At 39.3% G+C, this 24,855-nt stretch overlaps 3 protein-coding genes across 4 annotated transcripts in view; 1 reads left to right on the top strand and 2 right to left on the bottom strand.

The window, feature by feature from the left end:
* LOC306869044 (vascular cell adhesion protein 1-like) overlaps positions 1-24,855 on the bottom strand; it is a 709,597-nt gene that overhangs the window by 351,814 nt on the left and 332,928 nt on the right. The gene's annotated exons all lie outside the window — the stretch shown is intronic.
* On the top strand, positions 1,156-7,229 carry LOC306869060 (DNA-3-methyladenine glycosylase-like). Its single transcript, XM_079415644.1, has 3 exons — positions 1,156-1,770; positions 5,163-5,367; positions 5,656-7,229. Exons 1-3 carry the CDS (start codon positions 1,555-1,557, stop codon positions 6,072-6,074), a joined length of 840 nt encoding a protein of 279 aa, XP_079271770.1. The 5' UTR covers positions 1,156-1,554; the 3' UTR covers positions 6,075-7,229.
* On the bottom strand, positions 6,901-24,495 carry LOC306869047 (GATOR1 complex protein NPRL3-like). Of its 2 annotated transcripts, XM_079415620.1 has the most exons (14): positions 23,837-24,495; positions 23,540-23,609; positions 22,652-22,690; positions 21,701-21,833; positions 20,389-20,463; positions 14,197-14,350; positions 14,029-14,110; positions 12,692-12,829; positions 11,822-11,978; positions 10,775-10,881; positions 10,482-10,611; positions 9,500-9,689; positions 9,215-9,407; positions 6,901-7,297 (listed from the first exon to the last, which is right to left on the bottom strand). In XM_079415620.1, the coding sequence occupies exons 1-14, from the start codon at positions 24,030-24,032 to the stop codon at positions 7,132-7,134; spliced, it is 1,830 nt and encodes a 609-aa protein (XP_079271746.1). In that variant the 5' UTR covers positions 24,033-24,495; the 3' UTR covers positions 6,901-7,131. The 2 variants fall into 2 exon arrangements, with proteins under 2 accessions (XP_079271746.1, XP_079271747.1); XM_079415621.1 differs by lacking the exon at positions 22,652-22,690.

The raw sequence follows: 24,855 nt of genomic DNA, 5'->3' as shown, positions 1-24,855 counted from the left end.
CACACTAAATGATGGACTGGAGTTGTGTGGATAACTTGTGTATTATTGTAATGTTTTTAGCTGTTTGGATTCTCATTCTGACGGCACCCATTCACTGCAGAGGATACACTGATGAGCAAGTGATGTAATGCTACATTTATCCAAATCTGTTCTGATGAAGAAACAAACTCATCTACATCCTGGATGACCTGAGAGTAAATGTTCCGCTAATTTTCATTTTTGGGTGAACTGTTCCTTTAAATTATTCGTCTTGTTTGAACTATTCAAGTTAAAGTTCTTGGAAAATCCTAATGCCAAAATTTGAGCAATAGTACTAGTGATACTTTGCAAATACCACTAATAATAATGTTACCTCTCGGCACTCTGCTCTGCCTTACTTAAGCACAGTAGCATATTGCAAGCACTTCAAAGACTTTGGAGGGGCTTCAGAGGAGTCAGATGGGAAACTTGGGACAGGCTTTTGTCCATCCTGTCATCTGTTCTTCAGTCTCACCAAACTTAACAGCTGGTGGTTGAGTCCTCTGGGAGCGTCCACAGGCGAGCAGCCAGGTGTTCAGGAGTCGGCCTGCTGCGACCGATGACAGACATGCTGGGACCGTGGAGAGTGGCTCAGTTGGTGCCTGAATCTGTAAGTCCCATTAAAGCCACTGTATGTCATACTGTCCCTTTAAAGTCATGCCAACTATCAACATTTGCTTGTGTGATCTTTTATAAAAATCAATTATCATCTGATATCGCAACCATAAAAAACAACATAAATAATGCAGTCAAACTTTATGCAAGTAAGAAATGCTCCTGGATTGTTGCTGAGCATTCCTATAAAAAAATAATCATAGCCCAAGTCATAGTTTCCCTAAAACCAGAGGCAAAATGTTGGTTTATAATAATGTTATTCAAGCCATACAGCCTAACCTTACATCTAACATCTAACATCTAAAATCTGATCGGTTGATATCCCCATGTGGTTCTCCAAAAGACGTTTCTGAGCATTTCCTCACCACAAACACTCACTCCCTCTGAGATCTCACCAATCTCAGGCATTCTTGAGGAATGGAGAGTATGAAAGGTATTTTTTTAAAGAATGAATATACTAAACCACAACTATTACACACACACACGTCACTGGCCCTTTAAGAGAGTGTCCCAGAATACTTTGCGTTTGCTAGAGATAAACAAACCAGGGCAACTGAAACTGAGGCTAAAGTATGAATCTGCTGCTGCTACTCCGTGTTCAATATACAGCCACTAAATACAAGACGCACAGTTCACGCTTTTAAGTGTTTTTCTTCCTCAAGACTGCAGTTACACTTATTCAACATAATCTGCATTTATAGGAACATGTAACGTTAGCATCTTGCTAAATATCGACCATTTATACATGATATTCATGCATACATGAATAGCGACATGATACATTTATGATCATATGACCGTAATCTTATTGCCTGCAAAACATCTTGCACTGTGAATTACGTGCAGAAACAGATAGAAAGTCCATAAACCGGTTATGGTTTAGCAAAATATATAGCCGTCTAATATTCTGTAGTATTTATAATGACAACACGGAAAAGAAAGATATCATTGTTACCTCAATCTGCCAACGATCAGACCGATGGCGAACCTCTCGAGAGACTCAATCAGTGTCAATCTGACACGAACCCTGTGGATCAGCATCTCAGCCCTTATTTCTCAACGACAGAGTCCATCAGACTGAGTTACAGCTTCTTCAATCAGCCCTGCATTGATCTGGCAAAGGCCTTCCTCGGCATGGTAAGATGATTGATTTCATATGAAAAGGTTACGGCTGAATTCAGATATCAGATGTTCCCAAAGTGTCAGGCATTGTTACTGTTGTATCAGCTGTACACAAAGGGACCAACATTTGGTTTTCAAGTGCTGAAATGGGTCATATTCAACAATCTGAAAATGGAGCCACATTGAGACCCCAATATCTCTGGGATTGAACAATGTAGAGCCTTGAAAATAAAGATTCCAAAAGAAAGGTTTATTAAGAGCCAGAGTCTAAAATCCTATTGCGATATCTTTAATATTTCTTGAGTTATAAGCATGCAAACCTTGGAAAAATAATATTTATGGCACTCAGACAGGCATGTTCAATGCCGTTGTTTTGACAGAACTTAACAAGAAACATCTGTAGTTTCAACATTGTTTGTTCTTCAGACATTCCTCTTTAAAAGAAATGTTTTTTTTTTTTTTTTTGCAAATTGACCCACATTTGGTTTTTGACCACTGAAAACATTTTAAGATTTTACTCCTGAAGCCATATTAAAATTCCAATATCTCTGGAAACAAACTATATAGGGCCTTAAAAATGAAGAAGCCAAAAGTAAAGTTTAAGACCTGATATCTAAAAGGGCATTAAGATATCTTTTATACTTCTTGAGTTATAGGCATGCAAACGGAGAAAAAAGTGCCCTTTCCCCATTTTTGAATGGTCACCATTGGCACATAATGCAACAAAGATTGCGAAAATGAACAGATTTTACTAATAGACCTACCAATCTTTTTGTAAAAAAATAACATTATGCTGCCATCTTTCTGAAGCAATTTTTACCCCCTGTAATTTGGCTCAGAATCTCAGGTGAAAATTGCCATTTTCAATCATTTATAGAAGCACACATATGCAACAAAATGCTTTATTTTTAAAATGGCATTTGAATTAGACAGTGTTAAAGCCTTAAGAATTAGTATGTGTGACTTGGGGATGCAGAGTAGAACATAGCGATGCAGTTGAGACACAAATTGCACCTTTCTTGGCAATAATTCCTGCATAATTTGTTTAACAAATGGCTAAAAATAGCATAATTTTCAATGAATGATGTCTTTGAAGGAAAGGGTTAAGAGTGTAATCCAAAGCCTGTCAAAACTGTCTGCTGTCAAAAAACAGAAAAAAAAAAAATACCCAAAGCCTGTAAAATATTATTTACAGGAATTGTGTTGAAATCATGAAGTAACACCCAGAAATGAGTAACACTCCAAACACATACTCACTGCTTGGCAAGAAAGTCAGTGTTCAGAAGCCCAGTACTGACTTAATGGAAGAAAATATTTCTTTAAAATTGAAGCTAGTGTAGTAATGCTTATAAAATGTGCTAATGTGCTGCTTTTAGATATAAAGTTGTCAATCACTAGGCTCCCTATTTTGAATGTAGACAGCATATCAGCCGTGCTACACTGATTTATTCAGCAGTGTGAACACGTGAAATACAGCTTAACCCCATGGAACCCCTTGAATGGCGGAGTTAAACGCAGGAAGTCTTTGAATCCAGAGCACAGAATAGACTCGAACGGACACAGAGTAGGCCTAATTTGCATTTTAATGAGGTTTAAAATGGAAAGAAGGCTGCTGAAAACATTAAGGCTATACTGAAATACCAGAAAATTAGCCACATTGTTACATGACAGTGCAGTTTCAGTTAACCTGCACAAAATATGCCCTTGTTTGTTTTCAGTTTACCAGTGTGTAAATAGAAAGTGTGTAATGAGAAGCATGAAAAGCCATTATCATATTTGAAGGGCATCCGGTCTGACTCGTAATAGGTTGTTTGGTGTGACCAAGCACTCGTCCAGCGTGACAGTCTGCAGCCAGCATGGAGAAGGTGACACTTGGCTTTCACACTCTGTTGAGCTCATTACACAAACACAGTTCACAGCGGCCTTGTGTTCGCTCAAGCTCCCTGCACGACTGGTTGTAGCATATTTTAGCAGCCGTTTAATGGAGCCAGAATGGGACTCATTTGCATTCTGCTCTTTTAATAGGACACCAGTAATTACTTTATTGATATATGGCAGGTTTATCTTCTTCATTTGAGCCATAAATAAAATAGTGTTATAATGTTGGGTGGTTGTCTGGATTTTTACATTTGAAAGAAATGTTAGTGGTGTTTGTCTGTGCTAACGCTGTTGCAAAGATGTTTGTGTTTTCCGAGGTATTTTAGCACATTGTGATAGTGGTTTCTGGGGTGGTTTGTTATCTAGTTGAAAACACCTGTCAAGTTCTTAAAAATATACACTTTGCCTTAAAGATTTAATATGGTTTTGAAGATTGCATTTAATGACTCTAAAATGTCATGTAATATATTTTTCTTTCACCTTGAATATATTTGAACATTTTAAACGTTTTATACACACACTATATATATATATACATACATACATACATACACACACACACATATATTTGCATACTTGTCAGGTAAAGGACAATTATCTGATATTTTAAGAGCCACACCGTCACATGATCATATTTCCTCTTAAAAAAAATTTCTCCATGTTTGTGCAAGTTGGTTAGACCACATGCATTTGTTTTAGTGGACGTTTTTCAAATATTAGTGAAAATGAACAGTGAAAGACTTTTGTTGAACAGTGAAAATATTTTTGCTAAAATTATAATAAAAGATTATGCAAAATTGTCAGATTGTTTCAGTAAGAGTTCTTATGAAAAGAAATTAATGGTGACAGTAAAGACATTTATAATGTTAAAATATTTATATTTGAAATAAATTATCTTTTAAACTTTCTATTCATCAAAGAAACTTAAAAAAAAATGTATCAGGTTTTTCACAAAAATACTAAGCAGCACAACTGTTTTCAACATTGATAATAAGAAGAAATGTTTTCTGAGCAGCAAATCAGCATATCAGAATGATTTCTGAAGGATCATGTGACACTGAAGACTGGAGTAATGATGCTGAAAATTCAGCTTTGCATCACAGGAATAAACTACATTTTAACATTTAGTAAAATAGAAAATAGTTATTTTTAATTGCAATAATATTTTGTAATTTTACTGCTTTTACGACCAAATAAATGCAGCCTTAAAGACTTTTTTGAAAACCATAAAATCTTACCGACCCCAAACATTTGAACAGTAGTGTATGTAATTTTTCCGTGATTTATCAACTGCCAAAAACAATCATAAATCCAATAGCCTAGAAAAACAGTAGCACATCTTTACTCCTTTACCACATGATTTGAGATATCATTAGCAAGCACCACTAGCTACTGATATTTGTCCTCTAATGATTCTGTCACATAATTTATCGACACATTTGTACCACCTGCTGGATGTAAGATGCCTGTACAGCCTCAGGATGTGGGGAGTTTTGGAAAGTGTGACATCTTGTTTCTGTGTGTATTAGGTGTTGGTGAGGAAGCTAACTGATGGCACTGAGCTCAGAGGAAGGATTGTGGAAACCGAAGCATATTTGGGTGGGGAGGACAAGGCGTCCCACTCAGGAGGAGGAAAACACACAGAGAGAAACACTGCCATGTTCATGAAGCCTGGGACCATCTATGTCTATCTCATCTACGGCATCTACCTCTGCATGAATGTCTCCAGCCAAGGTGAGGCTCCAAAAACCGCTATAATTGACCACACGCACATATTAGGAATAGCGCTTCACAGGAGATGGAGCCAGAAGGGTGTAACCACAGATCCCTCACTGCTAGTTATGCAAGAAACAAGTGTTTGTTTTGCTGCTGCTTTGCTTCTCTCCAAATGTTTCTCATTATAGGTCAATTTGACACAGTACATAAACCTAGGGAAATGTTGGAGTGAATGCACACAGACACAAGCCAACAGGAAGGAGACAGCATGGCCTCACTAACTACTCTACTATATTGTGTGTGCAGGGGAGGGGGCGGCGGTGCTTTTGCGCTCGCTGGAGCCTCTGAGCGGTCAGGACGTCATGAGGGGCCTGCGAGCAGCCAAACGCAAGGCAGGAGCCAAAATCCTTAAGGAAAAAGAGCTCTGCAATGGCCCGTCCAAGCTGTGTCAAGCACTCGATATACAGCGCTGCTTCGACCGCAGGGATCTGGCCACTGATACCGAGGTGTGGCTTGAGAGGGACACAGAACGAGAGATTGTTTGCGCTGGAGAGATGGTGTCAGCGCCCCGGATAGGAGTCGAGTCTCATGGCGAATGGGCAACCAAACTGCTTCGCTTCTACTTGAGAGGACACCCGTGTGTGAGCGTGCCAAACAGAGATGCAGAGCGCCGGATGCAATCCTCCACTGATCTTCGTAACACTGAGATGGAAAGTACAGTCTGATGGAATGTTGTTTAGTGATGAAATCACTCTTTTAAAGATTTGTTTGCTCAAAAGTTTATCATTTACTCACTATCATGTTGCTCTAAATCTGTGTGGTTTTTTGTTATTCTGTTGAACACCAAAGGAGATGTTTAGCAGAATATCCAAGCTGCTCTTATCCATATAATTCAAGTGAATGGTGGTCAAGCATTTTAAAAATATCGTGACTTGTTCTCTATATTCTTTGTAAGTCTTCTAACGCAGCAAAAAAACTAAAGTTTAAGTCATTATTCACCAATAATAATATCATCTTCCCTCACAAAGCTTTCCAACTGTGAAGAATATAGCACAGAAATCTGTTTCTGTGCTCGTTTTGTAAATTTTAGAGCTTAAAAGCTCCTGGTGACTAGTCATTTTCACTGTTTTGAGAACAAAAAGAGCAGCAAAATTACCAGAAGAAAGTCACACGGGGTGGAACGACAACAGAGTAATGAGTAAATAATGAGAATTGTAATTTTTGAGTCAACTAACCTTTTGAGTTTGAGGCATGTTTCTTTATTGCATATTCATGTTATGAATATGCTTATTGATTTAACAGATGTTTGGAAAACCATTTGCACTTTTAGGCAATTACAACCCCCTTTTCTCTTTCTCTGTCTTCTCCACACTCAGTCTTCATGGCATGTGGTTTTATGGTCTGGATTTACCATCATGGCATGTGTTTTGGGTCTTGTTTGCTTGAGGAGATGATTTATGACATCAGGGAGCGATCTCCAAATAGGAGATGCTTGGGTGGAATACTTAAGCAATGCATTTTATGCCTGCCCAAAGATGAATCACACATCACAACCCCTGAATCGTTTATTAAAATAAACCACATATGAGGTAAAATAATGACAACATAAAAATCTTTGGTCAATACAGCTATATACAATAAATTATGTGAGTCTCACTTCATAATCCATTTATGAAACTCAGCAGGTTGAAAGCATTTAGCTTCTGAATTAAGTTATTTAAGCCACTGATGATAAGCAAACATGTCACCATTGTCAGACTCACAGTAAGTTGAATGATCCATTTAGTCTGGTGGAGACTGGAACAGAGAGATGATGGGGTCCTCGTGGTTGGTTATCACTAAGACACTGCGAAACTTATCAAATAAAGTTTTCAACTGCGAGCGACGCATGTTCTCATTGTACATGATCTCTTCCAAGTGATGATGGCCTCTGAAATAATGCAGCAGCCTAAAGAAAGACAGCAAGATGCTAATTTACATGCACCCAAATAATCTGTTCATAAACAGACTGAAAAGCCTTCATCTAAACACTCGATCGATCTGATTGAGCTCAATCCGAATGAAATTTTGATAGGATTATTGAAAATAAGCATGTAAACACTTGAATCTGACTATTTTCACAATCAGATTCAAAAATACTTTGTGCACATGCACAGGGCTGTTACATGTATATTTTAATACATTATACATCTTATGAACTTGCCAATGTTAATTTAGGCATGTCTCTTTCATGTATATTTATTCTGTCTGTATGCCTTATGTCTTAAAGGGATAGTTGAAAATTCTGTCATTAATTACTCACCCTCATGTCGTTACAAACCCATAAGACCTTCATTCATCTTTGGAACACAAATTAAGATATTTTTGATGAAATCCGAGAGCTTTCTGACCCTGCATGAATAAAGTTATTTTTCTTTTCTCATAGCTTCATAAAATTATGGTTTAACCACTGATGTCACATGGACTATGTTTCTGGGCGTTGAATGTTTGTCTATGCAGAGTCAGAAAGCTCTTGAATTTCATCAAAAATATCTTAAAGGGGTCATATAACGTTGCTAAAAATAACAATATTTTGTGTATTTGGTGTAATGCAATGCGTTTATGTTGTTTAAGGTTCAAAAAACTTTTTCCACATACTGTACATTATTGTTACTCCTCTATGCCCTGCCTTTCTGAAACGCGTTGATTTTTACAAAGCTCATCGTTCTGAGAAGCGAGGTGTGCTCTGATTGGCCAGCTATCCAGTGAGATGCAATTGGCCGAATACCTTAAGCGTGTGACGGAAATGTTATGGCGTTTCCTAACGCCGACGAGACTAAAACAATAAAACCCACTATAAACTAAGCATTTGTTGCATCCAGTGGGGACACAATTACTGATTATAATGACTTATACTGTCTTGTTATGCGTTGCATCGAGCCGCGTAAACATTACCGTGTCTGCATTTGTGATCGGAGAAACGACAAACAACAAGCACTACTCTACACTGCTCAAAACTCGCGAATGAATAGTCAGTAGCAGAAACGTACTTACAGGCTGTGAGTCAGAAGTGCCAGACTGTCCTTGCAAAGTTGGAATTGCCCCACTTTATAGAAACAGCCTTTGTGAAAGCCAGCATTGTAGGCTGCTCTCCTGCCAGGTTCAGGAAATAGTCCTCCGCTGTAAATTGCGCCGCACACACTCGAATATTGCATTCTACTGCAGTGGAACAGTGTTGTAAATACAACTTAACCACTGATTTCTAGTTGTGTCCTCCTTTGGAAGCCCAAACAAAGTAATTTCGCTTTCACAACATCTCCAGGACATGGCGCCAGCAGCAGCAACAATACTACAGTGAGAATAAAAATCACACCCTCTTTCTTTGCGTAAACATTTGGGCGGTGTTATGAAAATCTCCCCACATCGTGATGTAGACATGTGGGGGCGTGTTTAAATGAGCCGTTTTAGGAGGGCGTGGTCGAGTCTTAACTTTTATAAAGAATGTCTCTTTGGTTTTGAGACTTTAGTCTTTGAATATTCAGAGATCTTATCTACGCACAATCAGCTTGTAACACTCCAAAGAGAAAGGAAAACTTGAAATCGCATCATATGACCCCTTTAAATTATGTTCTGAAGATGAATGAAGGTCTTACGGGTTTGGAACAACATGAGGATGAGTAGTTAATGACAGAATTTTCATTTCTGGGTGAACTATCCCTTTAAAAACTGGTCAGTGGATAAGACTGAATATTTACTAAATATTCGCTGAAAACTGGACTGAATTCATTCCAATTTACAAAAATTATTGCATGTAAACCTACCCACTGTTCTATACAAAACTAGGTTTGAGATTGGAAAAACAAGCTATAAAAGACGCTCTTGTCACCTGGCAAACAAGCGCAAGTCCTCTGGGTTCTGTGCTGCTGGGACACGGAGAATGGCCTGCCGCTCGTGTTCGGTCAGGCTGGCCAGAAGCATTTCTGTCATTCTTTTATTGAGAGGAGAGTCTCCTCCAGTCTGGAGCTCAGCACTTGAGTTATCCATACTGGGACTCGTGAGGGTCATGTCATCGCTACTTGCTGCAGAGGGAAAATGACAGAAACTACTGAGACTTTGTTTGATCATAAGAGCATCTTTTAAGTGTGTAGTTGCAGCTGACTGGGTTACATACTGGGAGAGCCGAAACTCAGGGCGCTGGGTGTGCTCAGACTCCGGCCTGCAACGCGTGTGACTAGGGGTGGCTCCTCCTCCCGAAGACCAGGCTCCTCCTCAATGGGCGGGACCAGCAGACAAACATATGTATGGAGCTGAAACAGCAGCCGGTGCTGGAGCATCCAGACCACCATCTGAATGAGCTGGGCCTGCTCAGATACATGATGGTGTAATTACAGCATCGACAATCAGGGGTTAACTGACAATGCCAATCACACAAACCCTGACCCTTACTGAGATGAAATCAAATCCAAATGAATAAATGTCTTACTTTTTAGCAAATATTTGCTAACATCTCAAAAATGTCAGACACTAATGTCACCTTTACACTCTCTTTTAACCTACACATTGTTGGATTTCGCCACCTAGTGGCAGTTGCACAGAACTCTCAAACTGTTTGCAAAGCATCCATTACTTTATTCACCATGGTAAAACAGTGAATGTATAATAGATCCACACAAAACAAATGATGGCCAATATAGCATGAAGAAAAAAATGTAGGTTTTCTAAGAATATTCAATTCAAATAATTCTAAAATATATATATATATTTTTTATTATTATATAACATAAAATATTTATAAATGTATTACTTATAAATAATTATCTATATTTTATCCTTTTTGTATAATTTATATATAAAAAAAATTGTTTTTATAATTATTTCAAACATAATTAATTTTTTACAGAAATGTAAAATGTAAAAAATAATGTTTAAGTGTACTTATTTACTTGTCTCATACTTTTTATTGGAATGCATTAAATCTGGTCAGCTGTTCACATGTGGTTTAGCCACAAAAGTTAATGCTCAAATTGGATCTTAAATTCTGCATGCTCCTATACGCAACTTCATAATGCCCCTGTACTACTTTCCAATGGAAATGAATGACTTCCTATCTGTTGTTTGTCATTGATAATGAAAAGATGGCCTTAGAATCTTACCTCATGTACAGGGGCATCCAGTGGATTCCTGAACTCAGACAGAGATACAGGAAGAGAGAACTTTGCTAGCATGGAGGGCAAGTCATGACCTGGAAATTGGAGGGTAAACTGCTCAGCCAGAGGAGAGTAGCTGGGGGAGGGAGACACAAAATGATGAATAATGTTTGCATTGAGATTTTTGAAGGAATTATTTTTTTGTTAAAAACTATGAGAATATTTTACAGTCTGTACAACAGACAATGCAAGCTAATTTACAGATTTAATTGTTTTTCAAAGAAAACATACATACTTACATGCAGATGTTTGCGTGGGGAGACAGCATATACACGTTGTTCTCACAGAGAGGATAGATAATGATAGCTTTACCCCAGTACACCAAATGTGCAGCTATCTGGAAGACCTGTGGGAAGCAATGTAACATTTCAGATCTGTGGTTTTCAACCACTAGGGGGCCTGAGCAAACCTTCAAGGGGACTCGAGACAAAACAAGATTTATAATAAGTGAAAACAACAACAACAAAAATTATAAAAGATATTTCTTGTTTTAATTTAACCTCTCAACAATTGTTTTAGTTTTCTTTGAAGAACCAAGATTCCCTCATTCTTAGAAAACCTCTATATATGAGGTAGCCTGCCTAAATTTTAAAAGCTATTTGTAGATCTGGATTTTAAGTCATGTGAATTAAGGATTTTTTTAAACTCCATGTTCATTTTTATAATGATTTTCCTTTTTTTTTTGTTATGCAAATCTCTCAAATATTTGATCAGACTGTAAAAGTGAATTCTTAAAAATCCACAGTATGAATTGTAATCCAGTAAACCATTAATTAAATGTAAATTCAAAACAAAAGGTAAATTCAAATAATTCATTATTCAAATAATTCATTGTTCAAAAATAAATAAATAGCTGAACAAATAAGAGAGGGAACCTTAAAAAACACATTGGTCATAAAACTTATGAAATAAAAAAAAAATACAAGCCTTCGTATATTGTTGTGGCCAATACAGGGCCTAGGAGTCATAAAGGTTGAGAATAACTGATTTAGATTCAAATTAGTTCTATCCAAGCTCTATCCAAAACATTTATGAAATTATGTTATTGCAACAGAGTTTTTTTGTGTTGTCTGTACACTAGGTGGCATCATAAGACTAAAACAAATGCTCTGACTAGTAGTGTAACTTTTCATTTTACTCCCTAATCCTGTGGCTGTCAGCTCAGCATCAGTTTTTTGCCAAGAATAAATCTACAGCTCCTCGTCAAACCAATGGAACATTTCTATGCGTCAAACATTAAGGAGGACAAGGCTGATGAAAGTGCAAGGCTGCATCTAGTCTTTGACCTGCAGGAGAGCCAGGTCGGCATCTTGAGCCAGCTGCTGCAGGTTCTTGACGGCTGAGCAGGTTTTGACGAGCCGCACTAGAGCAGGAGAACAGTCCAGAGGGAGCTGAGCTAGTAAGGCCTTCTCGTTGTCCAGGAGCAGCAGTGCGTGATACGGCCTGCAGGGGGAACAGCATCACAACAGTACTTGCAGTTCAAGTTACACTCTGGTCTTAATAGTAACTGTACTTGATAATGCAGAGAAGCAGGAGAGACTAAAGGTGCGTCCCAAATCATGTACTTATGCACTATTCTATTACGTTTTGTAGTATAGTAGTGTGTTTACACTAAAAATTCTAAATATAAAAAGTGCACTTTAAATACCCGGATGATGCACTTAAATAACCGAAAAAATGAAGTGTGGAATGTTGAACACTTCATGCACTCAACTGTCGCAGCTTTAATTTCGTCGAGAAGGGGGAGGGGCTATCAGACTCCGATTATTAATGACAAAATAACCTTATTTAATGCATACACTACATGGTTGAGTGCATAGTGCATAAGTATATAGTGTATAAGTGCATAGTGTATAGTGTGTCATTTGGGACACAGCTTACGATTATGTTCAGAATATCATATAACAATACTGGTTACAATATCATGCTACTTGCTGAAGTAAATAGTCTACATACTGTGCACAAAGAATAAATGGATGACCTACTACAATTTTAGCCAAAAATGAGGAATAATGCATCCCTTAATTCAGTGTGATCAAACTGAAGAGCACTGGATGAAGCAAATTAGCCATTTTTATTTTCCAGAATACAACTGGATGCAATTTGCTGAATTAAATGCAGCTTGCTAAATAAGATGGATGTAAGCTGTAACTCACCGAATGGCCTTTAGGCTGTGCTCAAGAGCTTCTGGTGGGATGTGTTTCCCTCCTACACGGTGGATTTTGTGTGGCAGGCAGAAACTGACCTCAAGCCAGTTATTAATGTGAAGCCGCACAACTCCAGTTGTGCAGAGGCTGAAAACAATACACAATATCATCATGACAAAAATGATAAGAGCTGTTCTTTTAGTGCAGAATATGAACAAAGGCAAATAGCTGTTTGTCTGCAACATTTAGTTTCATGAGTTTCATGCTTAACTATTTATGTTCAAGCATCAATAACAATCCTGAAACACAACTGTAATCCCTATAGCATAACATGCAGCAGAATTTAGCCCAAACAGGCCATATCTACGATAATATCATAATTGTTGTTTTAATGATGTGAATGCTGGCATTATCAAGAATGTCTCTCACTATGCAAAAATATGACTTTCAAAATGGTTCTGATGCAACAGAACTGTTGAGCACCTCTGAGAAAAAAAAAACTGTGGTGTTTAATTCCTGAATGAATCAGCATTTTTGGATGAATCAATGATTCAATCTTCCATTCAAAATTACAGTTATTTTGTTCCTGAATGAATCAGCTGTTTGAATGAATTAGTTTAAGGAATTACCCATTGTCCATTTAAAATCATATTTTTTTAAACAACCATTTATTATTTCAATATTCCAAATATTATTTTTCAAACATTAATCTCAAAGCATTATTTATGCAATTGTAACTGCAGAGTAAATACATCTAAATGTGAATTTATTTGCTTGGTAATAGCCTATAGTGTCTTATTATTCTAATAGAATCGACTGACTAACTGTAAGAATTTAACATGAAAGATGATGCACACATCTAACAAGGTTGGTGGACGAGGAGACACCACCCCTCACAATGTAGAGCGCTTTGAGTGCTTAGAGAAGCAGAAAAGCGCTATATAAATGTAATGAATTATTATTATTATTATTATTATTATTAAGGTTAGGAAAAAAGTAAAACTGCCCCTGGAAATCATTAATGTGACAAATATTGACTAATGACGTAGTCCATTTTTGTCGCTGCTGTGAATTGACCACCACACAGAATATGAAGAATATGAAAAGCTAAACCAGACAAGGTACAAACACAAAAGCATATTCAGCAAAATATCATCTAATTATTGTTTGTGACAAAATCCCATAAAATATTAAGATATTTTTTGTAAACATCACACAATCCTAACAGAACATGTTCCTTAAACAATTACAGCCCCATAAATTTGTTGTTAAGAATGTTGTTAAATCCTCTAACCGGAGATAACAGGAGTGCTTGGGTAAATTAGGTTTAACATAAACCAACTCACCTGTCATAGGCCTCTTTTAGGTCTCTTGCTAATTTACTCTTGGGAAGGATTTGGCGAAACGGTGACTGTGGAGTGCCGTCCGCTACAACGACAGGTAAACAGCAAGGTGAAAATCATGTAACACCTTCAGTAATTGTATTTGCAGGACAAACACTAGAGATGTCTCACTCTCAGTCATGGTGGTGACCTCGTCCTGCACTGCTAGCATGAGCTTGGCCTCTCTGGTGAGGTACTGGCACCTGCGCTCCTCGTGCTGCAGGGCGATGGCAATGCGGCGAGACAAGTTATGCATACAGTTGATGACGGAGGCATCTGCATTGGCCTGTAGAAGGCAGAAAATCGAGATGAAAGATTAACAAGTTATTGTTTAGTTGATGGATGGGTCAGTGACACGACCCATCCATTCACCATTCATTTATAGCTCTTAACTATTAATTCATTACACAACATAAAAAAATGCAATAATTAATGCTAACAGTGACTAATACACCTCTTCTATGATGAACATATTTTTAATTGGTATTTAAATTCATTTTTAATTTTTTGGGGGGGGCATAAAGTAAAAATGTCAAACTGTCCAAAAATCTAAGTAAAACTGAATATTTAATATTTCAAACAGTTTTGGCCAAATCTAAATCATGTGGTTCAACATTCATATATGCATATGTATTCAAGGTGTGAGTCATAAATTTAAATTTATGTTAAAAATGTTTATGCTGTCGGCGTCGACCCGGGTTTGATTCCCGTCTCCAGGTCCTTTGCTGATCCCGCCCCCCTCTCTCCACCCAATACTTTCCTGTCTGCACTCCACTGTCCTATCTAATAATAAAAGGCATAAAATCCTCCCAAAAATATTTAAAAAGAAAATGTTTATGTTTTTCAAAAGCATATGAAACCAACATGAATACAAATAGTACATTAAGCAATGAGCTTGTATTTTAAAGTACCGTACATTTAAAATGATGTTCCCTTTCATGGACAGTTCTTTGTCACTGACAATTTTTTTTGTTTGTTTTTGCTTCTAACTTGTTTGTCTTCACAATGCTTTCACACAGCAAAAGGTGTTTTACTTTTCAGATATGGAGCCATTGTGCATGAGCAAAGCACCACAGTTACATGATTACTAACAAAAATAAATCTTTATTAAACACCAAGAACTATTATAATCTGAAGTGCATATAATCAAATAAGAGTATAATCTATTATAATCTAATTACATAATAAGGTATTCAGTTAAAAGTGCCTTTCAGGGTTACACACATTATTCCACAAGTTACTGAACAGTCCACCAAATACATGACATACATGAATATGAAAACATTGATATTTTGTTAGTATTTGAAGACTGGGTCATGGAAGTCATGCTACTTTTTGTCCATGCCTATTAATTTATTTTAAAATTAAAAATGCAATAACTCATGACTTCAATATGCCCCTTCCATTCCATGATAAACAATTTCTATATTAAAACAAAGATTAAAATTTTTTAAATTGGTAGCTATTAGAGCCTTTATGTTTAATGCATTTTAAAGGCTCATTAAAGGGTATAATGTATTACAATTGTTCATAATGTGTGTCATAATACATTATATCTTGTAAATAATTATAACCGAATTTAGAATGCATACAGTAATTATGAATTTATAAGTGTTCTATTGTATTAACTGTGGTTACAATAATTCAGCCGCCTGTATCCGGGATCTTGTCCTTTCGGTCATGACCCAAAGCTCATGACCATAGGTGAGAGTAGGAACGTAGATTGACCGGTAAATCGAGAGCTTCGCCTTGCGGCTCAGCTCTTTCTTCACCACGACAGACCGGTACATCGACCGCATTACTGCAGAAGATGCACCGATCCGTCTGTCAATCTCCCGTTCCATCCTTCCCTCACTCGTGAACAAAACCCCAAGATACTTAAACTCCTCCACTTGAGGCAGGAACTCTCCACCAACCTGAAGTGGGCAAACCACCCTTTTCCGACTGAGGACCATGGCCTCGGATTTGGAGGTGCTGATTCTCATCCCAGCCGCTTCACACTCGGCTGCAAACCGTCCCAGTGCCTGCTGAAGGTCCTGGCTTGATGAAGCCAACACGACAACGTCATCTGCAAAAAGCAGAGACGAAATCGTGTGGTCACCAAACCTGACACCCTCCGGCCCCTGGCTGCGCCTAGAAATTCTGTCCATAAAACTTATGAACAGAACCGGCGACAAAGGGCAGCCCTGCCGGAGTCCAACATGCACCGGGAACAAGTCTGACTTACTGCCGGCAATGCGAACCAAGCTCCTGCTTCGGTCATACAGGGACCGGACAGCCCTTAGTAAAGGACCCCGGACCCCATACTCCCGGAGCACCCTCCACAGGCCGCCGCGAGGGACACAGTCGAATGCCTTCTCCAAATCCACAAAACACATGTGGACTGGTTGGGCAAACTCCCATGAACCCTCCAGCACCCTGTAGAGGGTATAGAGCTGGTCCAGTGTTCCACGGCCCGGACGAAAACCACACTGTTCCTCCTGAATCCGAGGTTCTACTATCGGCCGTATTCTCCTCTCCAGTACCCTGGCATAGACTTTCCCAGGGAGGCTGAGAAGTGTGATCCCCCTGTAGTTGGAACACACCCTCCGGTCCCCCTTCTTAAAAAGAGGGACCACCACCCCGGTCTGCCACCCCAGAGGCACTGTCCCCGACCGCCACGCGATGCTGCAGAGGCGTGTCAGCCAAGACAGCCCCACAACATCCAGAGACTTTAGGTACTCAGGGCGGATCTCATCCACCCCCGGTGCCCTGCCACCGAGGAGTTTCTTGACTACCTCGGTGACTTCAGCTTGGGTGATGGACGAGACCACCTCTGAGCCCTCAGCCTCTGCTTCCTCAATGGAAGACGTGACGGCGGGATCCTCGAAGTATTCCTTCCACCGTCCAACGATATCCCCAGTCGAGGTCAGCAGGTCCCCACCTCTACTGTAAACAGCGTTGGTAGGGCACTGCTTCCCTCTCCTGAGGCGCCGGACGGTTTGCCAGAATCTCTTCGAGGCCAGCCGATAGTCCTTCTCCATGGCCTCACCGAACTCCTCCCAGGCCCGAGTTTTTGCCTCCACAACCACCCGGGCTGCAGTTCGCTTGGCCTGTCGGTACCCGTCAGCTGCCTCAGGAGTCCCACAAGCCAGCCAGGCCTGATAGGACTCCTTCTTCAGCTTGACGGCATCCCTTACTTCCGGTGTCCACCACCTGGTTCGGGGATTGCCGCCTCGACAGGCACCAGAGACCTTACGGCCACAGCTCCGAGCGGCCGCTTCGACAATGGAGGTGGAGAACATGGTCCACTCGGACTCAATATCTCCAGCCTCCCTCGGGATTCGGTCGAAGCTCCGCCGGAGGTGGGAGTTGAAGATCTCTCTGACAGGAGACTCTGCCAAACGTTCCCAGCAGACCCTCACAGTACGCTTGGGTCTGCCGAGTCTGTCCAGCTTCCTCCCCCGCCATCGGATCCAACTCACCACCAGGTGGTGATCAGTTGACAGCTCCGCCCCTCTCTTTACCCGAGTGTCCAAGACATACGGCCGCAGGTCAGATGAAACGACCACAAAGTCGATCATCGACCTACGGCCTAGGGTGTCCTGGTGCCACGTGCACTGATGGACACCCTTATGCTTGAACATGGTGTTCGTTATGGACAAACTGTAACTAGCACAGAAGTCCAATAACTGAACACCACTCGGGTTCAGATCAGGGGGGCCGTTCCTCCCAATCACGCCCCTCCAGGTGTCACTGTCGCTACCCACGTGGGCATTGAAGTCCCCCAGTAGAACGACGGAGTCCCTGGTTGGAGCACTTTCCAGCACCCCTCCCAGAGACCCCAAGAAGGCCGGGTACTCTGCACTGCCGTTCGGCCCGTAGGCACACACGACAGTGAGAGACCTATCCCCTACCCGTAGGCGCAGGGAAACGACCCTCTCGTTCACCGGGGTGAACTCCAACACATGGCGGCTGAGCTGGGGGGCTATAAGCAAACCCACACCAGCCCGCCGCCTCTCACCATGGGCAACTCCAGAGTGGTGAAGAGTCCATCCTCTCTCGAGGAGTGTGGTTCCAGAGCCCAAGCCGTGCGTAGAGGTGATCCCGACTATCTCTAGTCGGAACCTCTCAACCTCACGCACAATCTCAGGCTCCTTCCCCGCCAGCGAGGTGACATTCCACGTCCCTAGAGCTAGCTTCTGTGTCCAGGGATCGGGTCGTCGAGGCCCCCGCCTTCGACTGCTGCCCAATCCTCTTTGCACCGGCCCCTTACGGTCCCTCCTGTAGGTGGTGAGCCCACGGGAAGGTGGCCCCACGTTGCTCTTTCGGGCTGAGCCCGGCCGGACCCCATGGGGGGAGGCCCGGCCACCAAGCGCTCGCATACGAGCCCCAACCCCGGGCCTGGCTCCAGGGTGGGGCCCCGGCTGCGCCATACCGGGCGACGTCACGGTCCTCTGATTTTTCTCTATCATAAGGGGTTTTTGAACCGCTCTTAGTCTGACCCGTCGCCTAGGACCTGTTTGCCTTGGGAGACCCTACCAGGGGCATATAGCCCCGGACAACATAGCTCCTAGGTTCATTCGGGTACTCAAACCCCTCCACCACGTTAAGGTGGCAGTGAGAAGGGTGAGAAGCTCGGTCACTCGGGAGGAGCTCAGAGTAGAGCCGCTGCTCCTTCACATTGAGAGGGGTCAGCTGAGGTGGCTCGGGCATCTGTTCCGGATGCCTCCTGGACGCCTTCCCGGGAAGGTGTTCCGGGCGCGTCCCACTGGGAGGAGACCCCGGGGAAGACCTAGGACACGCTGGAGAGACTATGTCTCCCGGCTGGCCTGGGAACGCCTCGGTGTCCCCCCGGAAGAGCTGGAGGAAGTGTCTAGGGAGAGGGAAGTCTGGGCATCTCTGCTTAGACTGCTGCCCCCGCGACCCGGCCCCGGATAAGCAGAAGAAGATGGATGGATGGATGGACAATAATTCATGAGCTTATACAATGCATTATAAAACTTAAAGGCTTTAAGTAAAGTGTTACCCATTTTATATATATATATATATTAGAGGGGACAAAGTACAACCCACGAACAACCTAATATTTTATTGAATATTCTCTTGAATCAAATGTGCACATTTGGTAAATTTGGTAAATTTAATGGTGGGCATAGTGACAGAGGGGGAGTACCGAGAAAGGGAGTGGGTATGCTAGAGAACTGGTAGGAGCATGAGTTTACATTTTCTGCAGCTGCAGCTTTGACTCAGCACTCTGCCGTGCCAAGTCTTGGTGGCACACGGGTGGGTCTGATCGTGTGCAGTCTGATTGTGCAGAGAACAGAGTCCCACCTCCCTGTCAGTCTGTCTGATAGACAGCATGCTGGAGGCTTATCACAATACACACCCTTTCTGAGAAGCCACAACTAAACTCTTGACCTCAGACAGCTTCACAAACAGCTGATTCACTATACAGTGCCTCCACAAAGTATTTAGGCAATGAGGTCAAAATTCAAATTGTATACATTTTATTGTAATATATAAGAAATATCAAACCATGATCAAACCAATTGTCTCAATGTCTCCAGATATTGTACATTGTGCATCTTAATATTTTTGTTGGCCACTGCATCTCACATAGGGATGTGCAAAATATTTTTCACTTGAATTCATGATAGCATATTAATTTAGAACAAATAACTATTGTTTTATACTGCATAGCAAACTTGTATGTTTTGCTGGAAATGTGTGATTGCCTTTTTTCTTTAAAATACAATGCGTTTGGTTAGATATTTTATATATTTAAAGTTATGATAGTCACACGTTTTAAGCTTAGTATTTTTGTTAGCCACTGTATCTCAAATAGTGATGTGCAAAATATTTCAACTTCAATTCATGATAGTTTATTAATTGACAAACTTTTAAACTGACAGTGAAGTCAATTTATACATTTAAAATGTCTATATTTTATTGCAATATATAACAAATCCTGAGCAGTCAAACAAACTATGAGGAAACTAATGAAAGACTTCAGAGAACTGTACATTTTGGACCTTAATTTAGAACAAAATACTGTTGTTTTATACTATATGACTTCCTGCTTAACAAACTTTTGAAGACAATTTGTATTTGTGCTCTTTCTTTAAAATAAACTGCACTTGTTTTTTTTATATTTATATATCTAATGTCATGATAGTCACACATTTGTAAGTGTATCAATATTTTTGTTGGCGACTGTCTCTCAAATAGTTATGCGCAAACATTTTTCACTTGAATTCATTATAGTATAATAATTTATCAACTTTTCACATATACATTAATACATTTGTGTTCATTAAGAGTTGAAACGTACTGTTTTCTTACCCTTAATGCAAAAACGACACTGAACAGGATCATGGTGGGCAGTTCTCTTTTGGGGGAGGGGTCAGTTTTGGAGACCTGGCGAAGGAACATCATTAATAAATGGAATTAGATTAAGCTCATTTTTATTATTAAGCATGTATTTCAAGGAGACACATTTAATGATAATTTTAGAGCAATGATAAATAATGTTTTGCTTTCTTTTAATGTTGTATGTTGTAACAGTAAGTTAACTGAATGTTGCATAAAGAGTATTGCAGAAGAAATTATTAAATAACACAGCCTTCTAAGAATCTACATAGTATTTCTTACATTTGAGAAATAAACGTGAACTATTAAATATGTGTATGTAGATTATACCTCATTGTGCAGTTTAGTACATGATGCATTTTATGATGCAGCATACATAACAGACAAAGTGATCTTTTAATAATCTGAATCAATACTGAATTTACTTGTAGCTTGACTTTATTCATTATAAATCTTAGCTGATAATTTTCTATACAACAAATGCCAAGTGGTTGTTTGCAGGAGGAGCATTTCTTTCTACAGTGGACTCCTCCTAACATATTTTCTCTCAAACAGAAGGTGGAGCTCTTAGCCTGTGTTCATGGTAGTCACCAGTGCATTGGTAATATAATCATACATCACACATAGCCTCCTGATGACTTAAACATGAGATGTTTATGTGAAGAATAAATGGTTACCAAACTACACAGTTCAAAATAATTTCCTTCACTCTCAGAATATGGCCTACCAGCAATATAGCATTCAAAATTTGCAGTTAGTATGTTTTATTTATCTTTTTTTTTATGTATTTTTTAAATACTTTTATTAGCAAGGATGTACTACATTGAGCAAAAGTGCCAGTAAAGACAATTATAATGTCACAAAACATTCTTTTTCAAATAAATCCTCTTCTTTAAAACTTTCTATTTTGATTTCCACAGAAATATTAGCAGCACAACTGTTTTCAACATCAGTAATAACAAGAAATATTTCTTAAATCAGTATTTTAGAATTATTTCTGAAGGATCATGTGGCACTGAAGACTGGAGGAATAATGCTGAAAATTCAGCTTCACTGACAAAGCAATAAATGATATTTTAAAATATAATACAATAGAAAAGAGTCATTTTAAATTGTAATATTATTCCACAACATTACTGTATTTTTATCAAATAAATGCAGTTTTTCAAAAACGATACAAAATCTTACAGACCCCAAACTTTTGAATGATATCATGTCTATCGGGAATATCATATGGCTTTTAACTGGACTGACATCTTTTCTATATAAATTTAGCTCGTCTCACCTGAATAGTATGTGGAGGCTGCAGTAAAGTTGGATGTCCGACAAAGCGCACATTGTCTATTTTTAGTTCAAACTTCTTGCCGCACATATCAGACTTGGTGGCCAAGATGGTGGCGAGAATAATATCAGAAAACCTTTTAAGGGAAAGGAATAAAAAGAGGAATAAAGGACCGTGATCACAGAACAAGTGAAACTAAAATCAGTGCATTATATTGGAGGGTCTGATTGGCTTTCAAGCTCTAATCTACTCAGCACTGACAATTACACACTCTAACCCATATTTCTAGGGGATTAACAAGGGAAGGATGATTGGACAAATGATTTAGTGATCTGGACATTTTTTCCTGATTTAAATACACCAATAACCTCTAAAAGGTGAGAATGTTTTGTGACTGGATCAATCTGCCCTGTATATACTTCATCCATTCAGACAAGGCTTCTTAGAGAGAATTAAACCCCAAGAAGGCCCATGGTACAAAAGTCAGTGGTCTGATTTAAACATTTAATCTCTTTCAGAGGTGAAATTATTTTGTGAGGAAGAAAAATGAAAGGAAAACAAGTGTATTGAGTTATGAACATTGCATTAAAGCAGGCCCATCACCTATACATCTTTTGACTGAATGACATTTCTAGATTGCAAGATTAACCCACGTGATTCATTATTATGGAATAATGTATTTCAAAGAATTTAACTAAATTATAACATTGCAACTTTTTTCAGATCCGTTGCTGTGATCCAAGATTGAAGGTGATACTATGAGCTTAGATTACATAAATAATAAATAACACACAATTACTCACAATTTCCCAAATTACATTTGCCATTGAGTGCATACATATGTGAACTACAAATATACATATATGCCAGACAAATTATCAGGGACAAAAGGTGAACAAAGGTGGGGTGCTCTGGAGAAAGGAGAGGTAGTTCAGAATTGTGGTTCAATCTTACCCTTCTACCAACTGTTCATCAGTTAGTGGAGTTTGTTCTCTGAAATGGGAATAGGGCCATAAAGAAGAAGAAAAAAAAACCGAACAAACAAAATGGAAAAATGCAGCTGACAAGTTGGCAGGATGGATGACATAAGGGTAACAAAAACAAACCAAATTTTAAGATTGGTCAACCAGGACAGCAAGTTCGTTTTCTTTTTATATATTTAAATGTGGTGTCAACACTATATTGTGATAACTTTGCATTTTAAATTTTGAATTGTAATCTACTTTTAACAAAGTTCTCTTCTGGATCAGGCCAAACGTATATTGTGTTTCTTAAAGGTATAGTCCACCCAAAAATGAGAATTTGCTGAAAACGCACTCACCCAGTACCATCCAAGATGTAGACAGTTTGTTTCTTCATTGGAACAGATTTGGAAAAAATTTGTATTACATCACTTGCTCACCAATGGATTGCTGTATGGACTCTCATTCTGACGGCACCCATTCACTACAGAGGATTACCATGATTACAAGTAATGTAATGCTAAATGTTCTGATGAAGAAACAAACTCATCTTGGATGGCCTGAGAATGAAATGTACATTTACATTGGTGTTGGAGCTATTCCTTTAAGCACTCACTAATGACCCTGTATAATATCAAGACAACAATCTAAAATCATCCAACAAAAACATATGGCACAACAAAGGACATAAAGAACAAATGGTGACACTGGTGATCTCTTAACATGCCACCAGGGATTACTGCATGCAGAAAATGCTGATGACAACAGAAAGCAAAGAAAACACAACTCTAGTATAATTTACAACAACAACATCATGCATAGCTCTAAAGGAACTTACAAAAGGAAAAATCAACCCTTAATTCTTGTCTTTGCATAATACCTTGAATCACCATCCTGGTCCTCTACAGAGTCACCCGAAGTATTCAATGCATACGGACTCTGCTGTTTTGCTTTGATGAAAGAAAATACACACCTTGAAAAGGACGATTCTTTGTGTATATTGCATGTGTAAAGTAATATGACTGACAATGTAAATACAAAACAGTCTCTTTGCAAAATGTCATGACAGTGTGACCGTGTCTGGTTGATACTCAAATATACAGACATAGTATCAGCTACAGTCTCCAGTACAGAGGTTAGAATTACATACAGAAGAAGAGGAAGCAGGAACACTTACATGTTGCTGATGAAGTGTTTTCATATACTCTCTGAAACGGGTATCGGAAGAGCAGTTTATTTCCTCTGCTGCCAGAGCTAACTAGTATAACACTTATGGGGCTTGTCTTTTCTCCATTTGGCTGCAGGCTGGATTCAGACTGTTTCCACATCAGCTTCGCATCTGCATTTAAATCTACAGACCACTGTTTGTACATCCTGATTTTCTTAAATATATATATAATCTCAAAAGAATTTAGTTTGCAGCTGGATCTAAAAACGTGCAAAGTAGTATTTACATTACAGATTTGGACAACTAAAGGGTTGCACTGTATGATAATTTAACTGAATGAGTATAAGACATCTAACTTAGTGCATTTGTTCAGCTGCATCTCAATGATATGGAAAGGAATACAATAATTTAACTAAACGAATAATAGCAGCATTACAAATTCTGTTAACGATAGCCTGCTCGCTAGCCAAAACCACAACATTACCACAAACCAGTTAACGTTAGCGGTATCAGTCACAAGATAGTAAACCAAAATATTTTATCCATCTGGCGCCATGTGAATATGTGCAACTAATCTAACAGTGAAGTTTAGCAATGAAAGCTAAATAAGTGCCATCCTTACTGAAACATACAGCATTACAGCAGGTCTGTGTTTGGTGTTACACTACGTGCGCCGTAGAAGAACAAATGACTAGATGGAAAGGTTCCTCTCTCTCTGTGTTTTTAGTGGCGGGTCGCAACCAACTTCATGCAAAGGTTCCGCGTAATCCCCATCGTGTTTAATGCATGAATGAATTAAGTTCGTTTTTATTAGTTTTAACCTTTTTTTCAACCTAAAGCACTTTGTCCAAGGTTTTTATTTTTTTATTAATTGACAAGTTGAAAAAGGTAGAAATAAATTTGGGTTACATTAGTTGTATTTTCTTTTCTTTTAATCATGATATGTCCTGTCTTATCTCGCTCACATTATACACCTAAGATTTGAACAACCCTGTTCAAGTGAGAAAATGTAATTGTGTAAATTTTAG

This window comes from Barbus barbus, assembly GCF_936440315.1.
Source record: "Barbus barbus genome assembly, chromosome: 4".
NCBI lineage: Eukaryota > Metazoa > Chordata > Actinopteri > Cypriniformes > Cyprinidae > Barbus > Barbus barbus.
Note: the sequence above shows the minus strand (reverse complement) of the source record. Positions and strands in the feature narration are given on the sequence as shown.